General features: G+C 36.2%; 1 protein-coding gene across 1 annotated transcript; it reads right to left on the minus strand.

Moving 5' to 3' along the window:
- Window positions 1–8,809: 8,809 nt before the first annotated feature.
- LOC145592083 (protein FAR-RED IMPAIRED RESPONSE 1-like) lies at window positions 8,810–10,602 on the minus strand. The gene is made up of 3 exons (XM_081648551.1): window positions 10,403–10,602; window positions 9,441–10,270; window positions 8,810–9,072 (listed from the first exon to the last, which is right to left on the minus strand). Exons 1-3 carry the CDS (start codon window positions 10,600–10,602, stop codon window positions 8,810–8,812), a joined length of 1,293 nt encoding a protein of 430 aa, XP_081504677.1.
- Window positions 10,603–16,375: the final 5,773 nt, after the last annotated feature.

Consider the following 16,375-nt stretch of genomic DNA (forward strand, 5'->3'; position numbering starts at 1 on the left):
TTGCACGCTATATCTCCCATTTTTATCACAGTAGCATATTTTTCTTAGCTTTATTTCCCATTTTTAACCCTATAGCACATTTTGTTTAGCTTTATTTCCCATTTTTACCATAGTAGCACATTTTGCAAGCTATATTTCCCATTTTTATCACAGTAGCACATTTTGCTTAGCTAAAATGTTTAATTTTTAGATAGTGGTACATATGTGGGTTGATCCTCCCTTAGTGGTATCATATAGCACTTGGTTTAATTAATACATGTACCACTTAGTAGATGACCATTTTACATCACAGTTGCAACATAAAAGAGTTACTACACATCGGGAATAACCAAAGTCTTCTTCTAAAACATCATAACTCCTCCTGGGCTCCCTTCCTCACCGAAATGCTCGACTTCATATTCACCAGGAAGATTACGCGCAACCCAACTCCTGGAATGGTGAGTACCAAAACGAGCTTCCAAAATGATTAGTAAGATGGGACTGAACTTATGGTGTAGAGTAGTGAAGTGATTTGCAAAGGATGGCCTTGTGCAGCCTTGGGCATTCCAACAGAGAACAACTGATCCAATATCGAATATACCATAGCCACGGCTCGACACCTGATGCTCTCCTTTGTAACTAACTTGATGGTAGTGCTTTCGAATTGGCATAGAGTGGTAGACCTTTGGCTTTAATGTGCAACCCTAAATTTGGACTCTCATATGGGTATTGGTAGTATCAAGCATCATGACGTGGACTGTATCCGTTAACAATCCTACAAACATGTGGTGCCATAAAATAGGGAAGCTATAAACTTGAACGGAATCGATGTTCAAAGTTGGCTTCAAGTCAATTAATTCTGTCAACTCAGTTGGTATTTTGTTAACCGAACAAGACAAAACAAGAACACACAAGCTCCTTCAGCCCGTGTGTAATCCAAAATAAGAACACACAAGCTCCTTCATTGTAGCATCCTACCAAGTCTTCTAAAAGGGGAAGATGTCCCAGAACAGGGGTACCATCTTCGAGTAGCATGTAATTAGTTGGGCAATACTCTGATTGTAGGAGATGTGCTCTGATGATGCTCACAGTTTCATAAATTTATTCAACAACTGGTAGTTGCTCCTAAAATAATGCACTAAGGTGATGTCGATTTCATTGTTTTCCGTTGTATTTTTTAAAAGTATATTAATGGTTTTTCTAGGTGCCTAACAATATGGTGGGCTGAGATAGGAAATTCACCATATTTCAACATGGTGTGGGTTTGGTTTCCAGCCATTATTTACAGATTTGTTTGAGTTTGGGGGTGGGTAATGTTTGGGTTTGGTTGTTGGGGATGTTGAGGATGAATTGTTAAAAGGGGAGGGTAAATTCAAATTTGAATTTGCGGTTCAATTTTTTACTACGACTTACCAACTAACCACAGTGAAAGTTGTTCTTTACGGATCTACAAGCTGTAGGGTGCAGAGGTAGGCCAACGACCTTGTCTTGTCAATAGAAGCACAATTCAATGACAATGAGATTATTTTGTACCATTCATGCAGGAAATATGATAAAAAAGGGATAATTTAATTCCATTAAATGCTTAATTACTTTGTAACTACTAAATGGTATTACTAGCATTAATCACCAGTTTTACTTGTGTAATTCATCCACAACACTAGACGTACTTTTATTTAGGTCTTATGTACCATGTCTATATTTTCCCCTTGTTATGGTTAGACCTCAAATGTTCAATGGTACATTATACAACAGTCAAGTTACCACTCCTCAAGTAATGAACCTGTAATAACCGAGATTTTAAAACTTGATTTTTATACTCTAATTTTATATTATTAGCTTAATTAATTTTTAATCTGTATTTAATCAATACGAATGTTTTAGTCTTAAATTTTATTATAAGATTAGATTATTTCGGAAGCTAATTTTACGAAGAAAAGTTATTTATTTGAAAATGTATTTCGGGTGAAGTAATATTTTTTTATGTTTGGTCAAATATTTAAAGATTTACATCAAAATATATATTTTTACCCGAGATAGTGAAATGACCATTATGCCCTTGCTCGCAAAATGACAAAACTTGCCTCTTCATTTCACTTCCTATCTTCACGGCTAAGGAATGAACTAGCCTAGTCTAATTTTGCTTCCTTGCCATTGTTGCCCAAAATCCATGATTATCTCTAGAAAAGCTTGATCTTTTTCCTTTCATTCTTTCATGTTCTAGCAACCATACTACTCTATAAATATAAAACGCCATCACCCCTACCGGAACCACCTCTACCGTCCTTTGCTCTAGGCGACCAAGTTAATGGTTGCCGTCAGCCTTCCCCTCCCTCCCTAGCCATGTTCTTTCCAAGCCTCTTGTTTTTGTCTAAAGCCCAAGTAAGTCTACCGTTTTGTGGGATTAATAATCCCTAACTTTCCTTATTGATCATAAAATATAGTAGTATGATTGAAATGATGAAATCTAAATCTATTTTCGTAGCTTTGTTATAGTTGCTAATCAAACTAAGCTTTACTTTGATGTTCACTTTTGCACTTTGATTAATAGAAGTTGCTTTTATTTTTATATGTAAAAAGGAATAGTGATAGTACTTGTTTTACTCTTCATAGTGATATATACTACTAGTTTTACTCATATTAAGTAGTAATTGTTTTCACAAGTTACGTTTACTAATTTCTATAAAAGAGTTTTGATGATTTCATGTTAAATAATTAAAGTATTTGTAGTTTTATTATTTTTCTCCATTAATATGATAGTAGAAGTATCTATTTTCAAAATATGCTTGTTTTAATCTAATAGAGGTAATACTTGTTTTATTCTATAAAAATAAGTTCATACTTGTTTTATCAAAGGTTTTGAATTGAGATGTTACTAATGAGTGTTTATTATAATGGCTATGATCGAATGAGTCATGGCAATGAGAAACTAATGACAGAGGTTGAGAGTTCGGATGATGACTATGGGAGAATAAGCTAAGTGAGATGATTAAGGATGATCTAATGAGGTAATCATTATGTCTAGCAACTGTTTTTGGTCCCGTATGTGTGACAATTATGTCTGATTATTATAAGTGCACGTGTGTAATCTTAATGCAATGGCATGTTATTGTATTACATGTATACTCATATGATATGTTTGATATTTTGTTTTGTGATTTAATAGTATGCTATGTGTAAATGACATGATATGATCTTCTATATCCTTGTATATATATTAATGACTTGCGAGATGATAAACATGTTTATTGATGTATTTCAACCTTATGATTTATATGAATGATTTTATATATACACAATGTTCTATTGATTTGTGGATCTCTCAAAAGTATGTTAATAATCTACGAATAACTTATTAAAAGATACATAACTTAATAAATGAAAGTGAAAGACCTAAATGAAAGTGAAAGACCTAGTCCGCCTGGCAGTATATGTTATGTTTCGGTCATGCAACGCATGTACCCATGGGGCACCAGCCCAACTATGTCGAGCACCTTCTCTATGTTATGGGCACCGAACCATCGTGGAAGACGTTCTGCCATGTCATACTGTCCAGCGACTAGCATGTCCACCAAAAAGATTACGAATTCCTGAATTCTATTAAAGGACTTATGAGAACTCACAAGGATACTCTATTGATGAGTTGTACGATATACTGATATGTACGATCGTTCATAAAGATGTATTACCATCATACAAGGTGATAAGAATGCTATGAACGACAAGTATTTCTAGTTATTTTATTAATTTATAAATTATGTGTACGTGATCTGTTATGCTATGCCCCTGTTAAATGTTTAACGCTAATGATTATTTTATTCAATTAAGTGTTACGAATGAATGATTATGAAATGTGTCAATGTGCTATGAATTTTTATTAAGTATAAAGTTGTTCTGAAATGATTTAATATGATACGATAGATGTAACTTTTGTCAGCATTGGAAAGTGAACTGAACGTGGAAAATAGGCGAATTACAGGTGGAGGAAAGTATGTTAATGAAAGGGGGAAACATTCCCACACGAATGAAAGTTATGTTATGTCCAAAACCTGTACTTACCTATGATCTTACGTAAAGGGAATGATCCTTGCCGACACAACTTTTAAAAATAATGATGTTAGATTATTTCTGAACAACTATGTATGTATGATATATACTCAAATGATTTTGAAAGAAAAACTGTTTTTACGGGCTAGAGTAATGTTACTGAGTTTTTCACTCATTTTTGGATTTGTTCCTATGTTTTCTATTTTATGGATAGTTACAGGGATATTGATGACGGAGCTCAAGTTAATTAAATGCAAAAGGATTAAAGGAATTAACAGTGTTGAGGAATTATGGAATTAAGGCTTATGTATTATAGATCAACGTGAGCTAAGATAGATTGATTATTTTTATTTCTGGAAGTTTATAGCCTGAAAGTTGTATTATTTTAAAGGAATATTTTTTTATCAAGGAGTATGTTTATTTGTGGGCCCATAACCCACGGGTGGTTATGAGATTATCTATATGATTGATTCCGCTGCGTATGATGATTGAAAATGGTTTATCTATGGTTAATTCATTCCGCTACGAATGACGAGTAAAGTACGGTCCGATGACGCCGATTACAAGTCGGGGCGTTACAGACCCCTAGTGGGTGAAAATTGTGCCATGTCATTACATTGTTGACTCTTATTAGAATTATTTGATTTTAATAGCAAAAAAAAATTATGTTTACATTGAATGAAAAATCCCATAGTGCGAAAATAATAATACGGGGAAAGAATAAGTCAATAAACAATGGTATTCATTATCGGTACGTAGATAGTGATAAGTACGTATATAACAACACTGAAAACATACAACCACGAACAACTCCCACAATAACACTAATATAAAGACACAAAGATTATGTACTCAAAATTTTAACAATTATGTAAGGATAGGTACAATAATGTATTAAGAAAGGTCCAATATTCAAATAGATGCATAACAAAACAAAATTTAAGCACATGACTACCTTCTACTTGATACAAACACACATGTATCAAAATAAAAATGAACTAGGGTATGTAGGCGGTACCCTAACCTAACACAGTAGAACCCTTTTTATTTGTAAACTATGCCATTACATATACCAGAATGGTTTAATTCAAAAACTATAGTACCATTTCATTCTAAATAGTACAATTTCATAACAGGTAATTTAACCGTGTCCCTATGATAATATACCACTATATACACAAAGGGATATACATAACTATAATTTGTACCACTAAAACTGAAGATAGTACATTCACACAATCAAAGACAAATGACAAAAGGGAGGTTCATTATTTATGTATTTATATGCCAAATTCAAACTACATGACAATGTAATATGGATGTTCAATTGGTTTGTGGTTTATCGATGTTACGTATATAACGCATATAATTATAGTGAATAAGTCTTATGAATGTTACTCATACAAACTAATCCATCACAATCACTTATACATATGAGGTGTTATGAATCAATGAATCTAGCCAACCATGACTACAATAATAATTAATAACGTATACTATGTCCCATTTAACAGTCGTAATCTTTTCAAATTGATAAAAAAACCCATTAGTTATGGTTAAATATCATCCCATTTATGACTTGATGGTACCCTCCACATAATGTTAACAAGTGAGACCCTGAATTTAACAAGTGGTACCCTTCAAGTTAATTATCATACCACTGGAGTTCATAATGTGACATATTATGGTGTGTCAAATGGTATCACTACAATACACGGTGTAAACAGTACTAATTGTTATTCATATGTCATTAAAATGTACCATTTCTTTAACAGTAGTACATATATTGGTGTATAAGTTGCCAATGCAACTTTCCTGTTTTGAAACAAAAAAGCACAATAAATATTTTCAAAATAATAATTTTCAAACATAGCTGCGTAAATCCTCATGAATGATTCCTCATGAATCACCCCTAATTACGGTCTGAAATAAGACAATGTGACACTCTAACATAGCTACAAATACATGTCTCAAATGGTAAAAAAAAAAACCCACCGATACTGAGAGTTAAATTGGACATGTTTAATTGAGATTGGATCCTGATGTACCAGGAGTCAAGCCAAGGAAAGAAACAAACACTCCACTAGAGTGTCCTCCCCTTACTAAGTAAAGTATCCTAAGGACCCATCCAGATCCCTCATTTGTATTCCACTAACGGATCGAATATATTCATTCGTTCCCAATGATATGCTGGTTAGGGCCTCGGCAGCTTGCTTCCTCATAGCATTTTTCGCCTTATTAGCAGCCTTTTCTTTTCCTTTTTTTCAGTACACGACGGATATCTAACACTTATAGTACGATGTGCCTTCTTCTTCGGTAAGGGTAGATCTTTTATCCCTTCCGGGGCAGATCCTTCGTAATTACCTTATAATCCACTGAATGGAGTGGTGTTTTTATGCACCCTGGATGCTGTAGACACCTACTTTTGGCCTCTTATCCCGAAAGGAAGTGCGATGATGTTACAAAAACCCGTTCTTCATGCTAGATCAAAGTTGAAGTGTTTATGGACTACGAAATGCAATATGAAGTAAGTTAAAACTCATATTTGAGACCAAGTTATCTTAGATCCTTATTTGATTACTAATTAGGCCTAAAACGTGCTCATACATGTTTAAACTTGATTAATAACGGTCCCAAATGCGTCAAATGCAATGATTGGATCCAACTGATCTTACATTGTTGAAAACCGAGCCAAACAGATAAACCAACCATCAAATTTCGGTGCATGGAATATATAGATGGATATCCCTTTAAAAGAGCTTTCCAACGGCATATTATAAGCCCAATTTCGAGCTAAAACGAAGAAGTTATGATCAAAACACTAAACCGGGCCCTAAAATCGACACCCTTTCACTCCAACGGCCATATCTTTTGATCCATAACAGATTTTAACCTAATTCTAACGGCATTGGAAAGTAGACATTGAGAGATTTCCAATGATATCTCACACGCCTAAATCCAACTTTACAATCAAAAGTTTTGGAAGTTTTAAAAATGCGTTTTTGTATAAGACAAACCGCATTCCAGGGCATCTCAGTAAGTTGCGCGCGCGTGGCGCGCACGAGTCATTGAGATGCGCGCGACACCCAGCGCGACACAGAGAGTTGCGCGCGCCACCTGACGCTGCGGCTTTAAAACTCCTACGCCTATAAATAGGGGTCTTCGTTCAGCATTACGGGGACCGAAAAATCAGAATTCTAACCCTAGCATTCTCAAAACCCTAATCTCTCAAGTTCTCTTACTATCATACTACTTTTATTCTTTCTTCCCAAATAATTTCCAACCCTAATTGAATCCATTGAATTCCTTGGAAGTACGAAGAAGAAAGAAGGCCCATAAACACATTAAACGGAGATTTAACATAAAAGAACAGTTAGTTTCCTGAGCACTTAGATAAATCACTTTTCTTTTATTGTTTAAACAACTTTAATTGAATAAATAGTGTTGTTTGATCACTTTAAACAAAATTTTAATTAATTTAATTCACATAGGATTCTTGTGTTAATCAAGACTAGAATTTGAATAATTAATTGATTGTTTTATCACCTAAGTTAAGGCAAACATTGTTTATTTCTTGTTCTTTTTACGAATTTGAATAACAAAAGAATAACGAATTTTGCAATGTAATTCCTACGTGATTCACGCTTGTAAATAAAATCAACTAAATTAGTTTTTAGGAGCCACGTTGCATATATTGTTTGGTGATGAAATTGTGAAAAAGGAAGAGCTAGTAGAGGCCGTAACTAGGGCTAGAATAGTGATTCCTCCCTAAAAGAAACGTTATTTTAGTACCCTCGCTACCGAACTCATTTCTGATACACGTAGACCAATTTAGGCAAGGGTAAACTTACGATTCGTGCTAATTTTCCCTTGAACTCTACTTGGGAGAAAGGCATGAACGAGGTTTATGAGTTTTCCTAAAACTCATTGGCGACTCCTACTTGTTTCTTACAAAAAAGTGTGATGACAGGATCATTTCTAATTCAAGGTCCCCCAAACAGTTAGGAATTCAAATCCTAATACACCCTAACAAGTGTAAAGTCCTAGGCTTTTAAAGGGCCATGGGCATCTAAGGAGAAGGATCCCCTACGATGGGAACACCCTCCTTACATATGCCACTGTGATTGGTGTGTTTGCTTCCTTAGGCCCCTTATTCTGTGCTACAGAAGAAAGCGTACGGACGACACCGTGTACAACTTCATCCTAACCAAGATTATTTCCATTCTCATTCTCTGCCGCAAGCTGCCTTTTTGCAACCATTGCTAGTACTTCATCCACTCTCAGGTCCATGAGTTACAACAACTCTATGACAACTGGCACTCCCTCCTTACAAGCAGATGCCTTAGAGCAAATCGGTTCGTAAATCCCCATAATATTGTGATAATGCCTCACTTCATCAGTTTTCAATGGATCATGTTAAGCAACTTTTACTCGTGTGTGTTTCCGTTGTATTTCCTCCAACGATGAAGTATATATTTCTCAAGAACAACAGTTATACCATTAAGGTCATACACAAGAATCATATGTCGACAAATGATTCTATGACACTCAAAGTGTTTACAGTCACATGTAGCTTCAAACGTAGTTCTGTTATATGTAAACCTGCAGCATCTACGAATCTTTGTCACAGACTCCTTTGCATATTTAGGCTTGATCCAAACATGGTCTTCAATAATAACTCAATTACATCTGAACTAATTTCAAATTGGTCTAGACGACGCACATACAAAATCTTCTTGCACTGCCCTGGAACTTCTTTGAATTTGGCATCTGTATTTTACTTCTAGAACACCACCTTTGCTGGGAAATCAGTCACTAAATGCCTCACATAACACAATGTGTTCAAGTCTACAATTCTTTCAGCCTTGGCCATTATTTGCATAGCATCACAATACCGAACCATAAACTCAGACAACGTTGTATTCTTATCAACATACCCTTTGAAGTAATGATTGAAACTCTCGGACCGTTGCGTCGTTTTCATCCCGGCCCAGAATGAATGTTTCAAATACGCGGGAATCCACATATGTCTTTGCTCATACAACCCTATTTGACAAAACAACATTTATTAGTTTCCATTTGAAATACAGAACTTTAAAATAGGACAAATAGCTCTGACATAAACAAACACATGTTTTGCTACCTGCACGTACTAAGTTTAGTAGTACAAAAAAATACCACTGGGTGTCAAGAAATGCTACTGACAGACAAAGTGGTACAAAGATTTTCCATTTCATCAGACCAACCAACTAGCTAATTCAATAGCTATCATGAACATACAACTATCAACAGCGGCTATGCTTTACTAGCAACAACTAATCAGATCATCAACTCCACACTCCACAAATGTATTTACAAATCATAAGTTCAGTGAGAGAACCTAAATTTTAAAGCATCGGGTGGAATAAACTAACCTTCAAGCCAAGTGTTGTCTTGTAGTTTGTAATGATCAACTGCATCACACCACCGATCTTCAAATTCATCAGGGTCTAAACTACCATAAATGATGCTCTCAAAGTCATCCTTAACATCTTCGTAGTCCTCATGCTTAACGTACCTCCCAAACTTCTGAAGGATGTGCCATATACACCACCTATGGCAAATTTCACTCATAGTACAATGCGAAGCTTTCCTAATTGCCGGATCTTGATCCGTTAGAATCAATTTAGGAGCTTTACCGCCCATGCAATGTAGCCATGTCCTCATCACCCACTCGTACGTCTCTGCGGTCTCTCGAGATATCCATGCACACCTAAACAATATACTCTGTCCGTGATGGTTCACACCAATAAATACAGCAAAGGGCAAGTACGTACTGTCAAAACAAACATCGCCAAACTCCTCATAGGCAGCTCTACTCCTCACATCAACCCATACAACATCTTGTAATGAACCATCCTTCCCAAATCTATAAAGATGGAAAAAATTTTGATTATCCGCACTCATTTTGTTGAAGTACTCTATCATCCCATTTGCATTACCCTCGGTAAGCTCCAGCCTCTTTTGCTCAACCTCAGCCACTGCATTCTGCAAGTCTTTTTGAGTTAATGCCATATGATCCACTCTATTCCGCTCCCTAGCAAAAAAACTGTATATCTGGGGAACCTTTACCCTTGACTTCTTCGCCGTAACCATATGTTTCACCAAGTGCTTATTTTTAACAACCAAATCATGCTTCCGGTACATGGAAACATCCTTGGACTTTCCCGGTGAAACTATGTGACCATCGTGCTCCAACTTTACCCTACGAACAACCTAATTCCCTTCTGCATTAACACTAGCATACAACTCCACATGACATCCACACTTTTATTTTGGTCTTCCGTTGTGTAACTGTCTCCTCATCCTGCAACAATCCTTCCTTTAGTGGATCAACTTTATGCTTCCTAGAAGGTCTTCCATAACAATCACACGTCCACTTAGCATTCCTTCGCTACTTACAACATTTCTACAACCCAATTCCTTCTTCACCTTCACCCACCCAGAAGCAGCTCTCACTATACCAAACCCCTTTTGCCTAGAATAGCTCCAAAAATAAGTATCCAACTCATCCCAGCTAGCAAATACCATGCCCATAATTAGGGGGTGGTACTTCCTCTTCCACACCAATTACAGTTTGCACCATTTCCCTGCCCTTCTTTGGTGTTATGAATCTGACCCCTCTTTTTCTCCATCATCTCTTACTCCCTCTTCCTCCTCCTCCTCCTCATCCCAACTCTCTAACCCCTCCAAATAAACATATCCATCATCCTCAATGGCTTCTCCAAATTGTTCACTAACACCCACCTAGAACACATATACATCCACAACTCATTCCTGTGGATCATCATAAACCTAAACAACAAAATAACAACACAATATAACCAACAAACACATCAGAACATGTATTATGCTGATTTTCAATGACTGCACATACCATTAATCCAATATTTGAACACAAACGCCATCACTAATTACACCCCATATTGACCATCAATTGTTAGAATTCATTAACCGAGCATCAATTACAAACAACAACAACATCGACTGTAAAGATAGAAATACCAACTTACCCCAAATCCATTAACCAATCATCAATCAAAATTCAACCATTATACACAATAATTACTTAATTAAACACTACCATTTTACCCAACATCATTACTCAATTACAAATTCTCAACATGTACTAATACTTACAACAATGTGTGCTATGGAGTCACTAAACCCTAACCTCTTACCCAACCTTTAATTATTAATATCTGTATTGCTTTAGTTCATTACCAACCGCCAAAGACAGAAACCAGAACGCAATAAATTACACAACTTACCATCTTAAAGTCGAATCGCAGCTCCCTTGTGCAACCATGCCCGCCTTCTCCATCTTCCCCAATTGTTTCCGCTAGATCGACCCCCAAAATATGTGCTAGCTGATTACTCATTCTACTACTTTACTTCTTCAGTATTGCAATTACGAGTTTACAATTGATGAAAAAATTGGTTTCCAGACCTACATTCTTCGTCACCATTGAAGAGCTTCTTCAAAATTTTTTTAAAGACACTAGTGACAAATTACTTTTAATGGAGGAGTGAGAATTATTTTAGTTTCCCGCTTATATTTTTCAATCCTTGTTATACTTCACTGCACCGTTACACACCTGCCAGCTAAATGGCCCACATGCATGTTACAAAGTTCCAAGTAATTGCAAAATTGCCATCCCATAGCTTTCGAAATTAATAGCAACTATGCGCCGAGAGTAAACCTGAAAAAGATAACTACACAACGTAAGCCTATTAACTTTAGGGTTGTGCATTAAATTTTACAGAACTTTTAATTGTAATATGCTTATAGTTAATAATGATAATGATAATTCTTCGTACTGTCAGCTTCGAATTCTCTATGTTGGATTTCATCTCGGCGTTAATGATCCTTGATGATTACTTAAGTTTAGATCGGGTGGTTGGTTTTAGTCCTAGTCTTCTTGCTTCCTTTCTTTGGTTGTTTGTTTGGTTTTTTTTTTTTTTTTTTTTTTTTTTTTGGAGTTAAGTTCGTTTAAATATATGTTTTGTATCTTCTTTGGTTCTTTTCCAAGAGGTTGTTCTTATATGCTTTTGTAGTTGTTTTTTTTGGGGTTATTTGTGTGTAAACTGATTTTACAGGATGTATGGGGGACTAGGAGGTGTGTAAAGCTCCTCTTTTGGTGGTTTAGTGTTGGAGTTCGTGTAATTTTGGGCGCGGTCCTTCTCTGTGGTCTGTTTTGGTTTTCAAGGTTAAATTCGGCTTGTTTTTTGTCTGTTGTTACTCCTTTTTGCCTGTTAGGTTGAAAGAGTGGTAGAGAATTAGGTACTATATTGTAGAACTTCACAAATCATATTCGTTCGCACCTAATCAACATCAACATGCATAACACATAAGAATCACATAATAATATCTTTGAAGCGTGAATTCCAAACTACGATTAGCTACGAATTCAGGGAGAAATAAAGCCCCAAAAGCGCTACTCCTCTACTTGGCACACGAGATATGATTGAACGTCCACCAATACTGAATTGGTCGAGTGAGAGAGGCAAACCACCATGACCACCACACACATACATACACCATGCACACAAAAGAGGATGAGGGGATAGAGAGAGTAAGCTAGGTTTCATGTTTGCTAATTAGGGTTTGTTGAGTTATCAACTTTTATTCCATCCCTAGGCAACTTATATATTTTTAATATTATTATAACTAGATTAGGAGCAAGCCTAAAAGCCCTAAAAAACTCCTCATGGCCGATGACGGAGGGTGGATTCTAGGTCGTTGGAAACTAAAATTCCTCCAATCAAACTAAATTTATAACCAAACCTACACCTAGTAATAGGGCAAGTTCGGGTCGAACCACTAGGAAGGGGGGAAGTTTGCTACGGCCAATGTCAAGCTACTTCGAAAGGTAAGATGGTAGTGTAGGTTATCTAATTCTTACTAATCAAACCAAGTAAATCAATATATCAAGACACTAGGGATTTAGGATCCACATGTACTTGCAATGGACACACACTAATCGGGTTGGAGATTGATTAATTCGAGTATTGCGAGGGAAGATAGACAATGCAATCAAAAGAGCTCGACAAGCTATTTCCTAGAGGTCTAGCTAGTGCCAACTACGAAAGACTCTAACTAGGAACGTCACTAACCAACCTCAATCGACAAATGCGAGCTACAAATAAATTGTCCGTATCAAAGTAGATTCACAATGCAATCTAGTATGACAATTAAAGTTAGCTACTCTTTAACTAATCACACACATGCACAAAATCAATCAACCAATTTAATCTCAATGCTAAATTAATCAGAAACCCCCAATTAGCTATGATCCATCACTCAAACATGCTTCACCACATCCCTAGTAAGTAAACTACTCACAATCCATGGAAGAAGTCAAGATCAAAACTAAGCAATTCAACAAATTCATCATCATCATTTCAATCAAACAAATTCAATCAACTAATCAATAAACTTGAACAATCAACAAAATAATTGAAATTAAAAGCTAAAGATTGCATTAAAGTAAAATAAATCCTTACAAACTTTGATGAAATCAAAGGAAATGTGCTTAGAATCATCAATTATCAATCATGAGTTTCTCTCTCTAAAATATGATCTAAACTATTCTCCAATTCTTCTCTAATGAAAATCTCTAATCCCCAAAATTCTCTAATGAATTCTTTCTTGAAAAATCTCTCATCTAAAGATTCTCTCTCTAAAAATAGAAGAAAAATCTATATATAGTAAAGCTAACAAAGAGAAGTTAGTTAGATCGTCCAAAATAGACCCGTACAGGCGCGACCTTCTTCAAGAAGATGTGCGGCCGCGCAAAAGAGGGTACGAAACAGGGGGAGCAACAAGCGCGGTCGCGCCACCACACTGCACGGTCGCGCCATTGTCGCGCACGCCCGCACCTGGGAGCATGGCAGCTCTCTTCCCCTTCAACTTGACGCTCCTCATGCGCTCCACTTGGTGTGCTTGATGAACACGGAGCATGGCAGATTCTAAATACCTTGACGGTGGGTTCAACACCAAAATTGGTGTCCCCACGGCTTGAATGCACGACCTAAGGAAACTGGGAACTTGCACATCTCCATACTTGGGCTTCAAATGGAAGACACTAAGCATCCCAATCAATGCAAAACCCGGGAAGAAACCTCGGGAATCCTTGGAAAACGATCTTAACCTGAAAATGAAAGAAAACAAACAAATAAAAGGGAAAAAGACAAAATGAACCAAGAAATACACGAAAATGAAAATCAACTAAGGAAAGTGTAAACTAAAGAAATAAAGAGCAAAACTAAGGAAAAAGGAATGAAAAGTGCTATAAAAGCAATCTAAAATCACCCTAAAAGAGAACAAGTGAGTGCCATAAATGACACTCATCAGCTGGCCACCTAGAGGGAGGGCCCATTATGGGCCTTTCCTTTTGTGTTCAATCTAGGCTTCATAGTGCGACATTATAGGATTTATTCTAATGGGCTTTGGCCTATTTTACTAGCCCAAAATATCGTTATGCCTCTAGTTATGATTAGGGCTGGCAAATGGATCAGGTTGGGTCGGGTTCGTGTTCGGGTCAGCTACCCATCAACCCGAACCTGATCCATTTAAGTTTTCGGGTTGAGAACCCCAACCTGAACCTGATATTTTCGGGTTTGGGTCAACCCGAAAGTAACCTGAATTGACCTGATTTTTTATCTAGGTTTAAATCAGGTCATTTTGACCTGAAAATGACCTGATAGTAGCCGAGTTTGGGTCAACCTGAATGTAACCTGAATTTTAAATTAAGTTATTTAGCAAGTCTAATTAAAGATTAGATACAAAAATATAGTATACTAAATAAATTACAAACCAGAATTTAAAAGCAATCAATGTTTTTTAATTTTTTATACAGACTTTATACAACATAGTTCTCAAATAATGTACAATGTTGGAGACTTGAAGCAAGTTGAAGTAGGGGCTATGTTTGTGGCGTGTGAGGATCCAAATTGCTAAAAACAATTAAAGCAAACATCAATCATAAAGGACTCAATCCCTACAATACAATAATATAAAACACAAACAACAATTAAAACAAAAAATACAATATCATATAAATTATGGTTTGAATAACAATCAAAACAACAAACAACGTCAAAATTAGGCTTTGAATAACAAAGAAAAACAACAACAACAGACATGCAAGATTCGTATTTAAACAAAAAAAAAATCGTATAAAAGCAAAATTCAAAATAGCAATTACCTTGAAGGTTGAAGTGGTGAATCTTTAAACACTTAAATTATGAAGGGGAGGAAGATCTAAGGATGGAAAAACCGAGAATGATTGATTTAGATTGGAGGTTTGAAGAGTTGAGAGTTGAAGAGAGAGAGAGAGAGAGAGAGCCTAAACGACTGATTGTGTCAGGAGGAGGCATTTAGGATTTTATGGGTTTTAGATACTAGTTACATATTTGGGCTTGGGCTGAATTTTAATCAGGTTTGTTCTTCTTTTTTTTTTTTTTTAATTTTTTTTTACCTTATAATATTCAGGTTATCAGGTCGGGTTCAGGTTGACCCAACCTGATTTTGACCTGAAATTTATTTCGGGTTAAGTGGGTCGTTTTCGGGTTGAGATTTTCATCCTTAACCTAACCCATTTAATTTCGGGTTCGGGTTCATGTCGACCCATTTAAGTTTTCGGGTCGAAAAAACTCAACTCTAACCCGCTTTTTTCGGGTCGGGTTCGTATTGGGTTTTCGGGTTGGGTCAGTTTTTGCCAGCCCTAGTTATGATATAACGACGATCTAAAAGAACGAACTTAATTATCTCCATAATTTGATCCATTATATATCTTGTAGTTGTATTTGACAAAGACACATTTTCTTCAAGAGCAATGGAAAATAAACTTCGTTTTAGCTTAGCCATGAATTCTCAATCCATTGCTTTGAAAATCCTTTATCGTCGCACTGCTCTCCAATATGAGGGCCTCCTAAACAATCACTAAGGGTTTTTAGCATGTTAATTGTTAATTCTTAGGGTATTGATGTCAATATCTATGTGTTATCTGATTTTCCATTCTTTCCCCGAGCTCAACGAATATGGAGATTTAAAGTCAACAAAGGCTTTAGCTCCCAAGGCATGTTCGAAGGCAAGTTAGGGGTGAGCATAATAGAGTGTGCTGTTAAAATTCTTGAAACCCAAATCGGAACCTAAACCAGCCACCTGGCTGGTGACGAGACCAGCTAATAGTCTAATAGTAATTGTCTCAAGTATATCAAACCAGCCCAATACAAAAATGATAAGCCCCAATTAAAGCCTCTACAAAATGGGCTAACAATCTTGTCAAATTGGACTCTCCCAAAA

The sequence above is a fragment of the Chenopodium album genome, chromosome 18 (genome assembly GCF_948465745.1).
Source record: "Chenopodium album chromosome 18, dcCheAlbu1.1, whole genome shotgun sequence".
In the NCBI taxonomy this organism is placed as follows: domain Eukaryota; kingdom Viridiplantae; phylum Streptophyta; class Magnoliopsida; order Caryophyllales; family Amaranthaceae; genus Chenopodium; species Chenopodium album.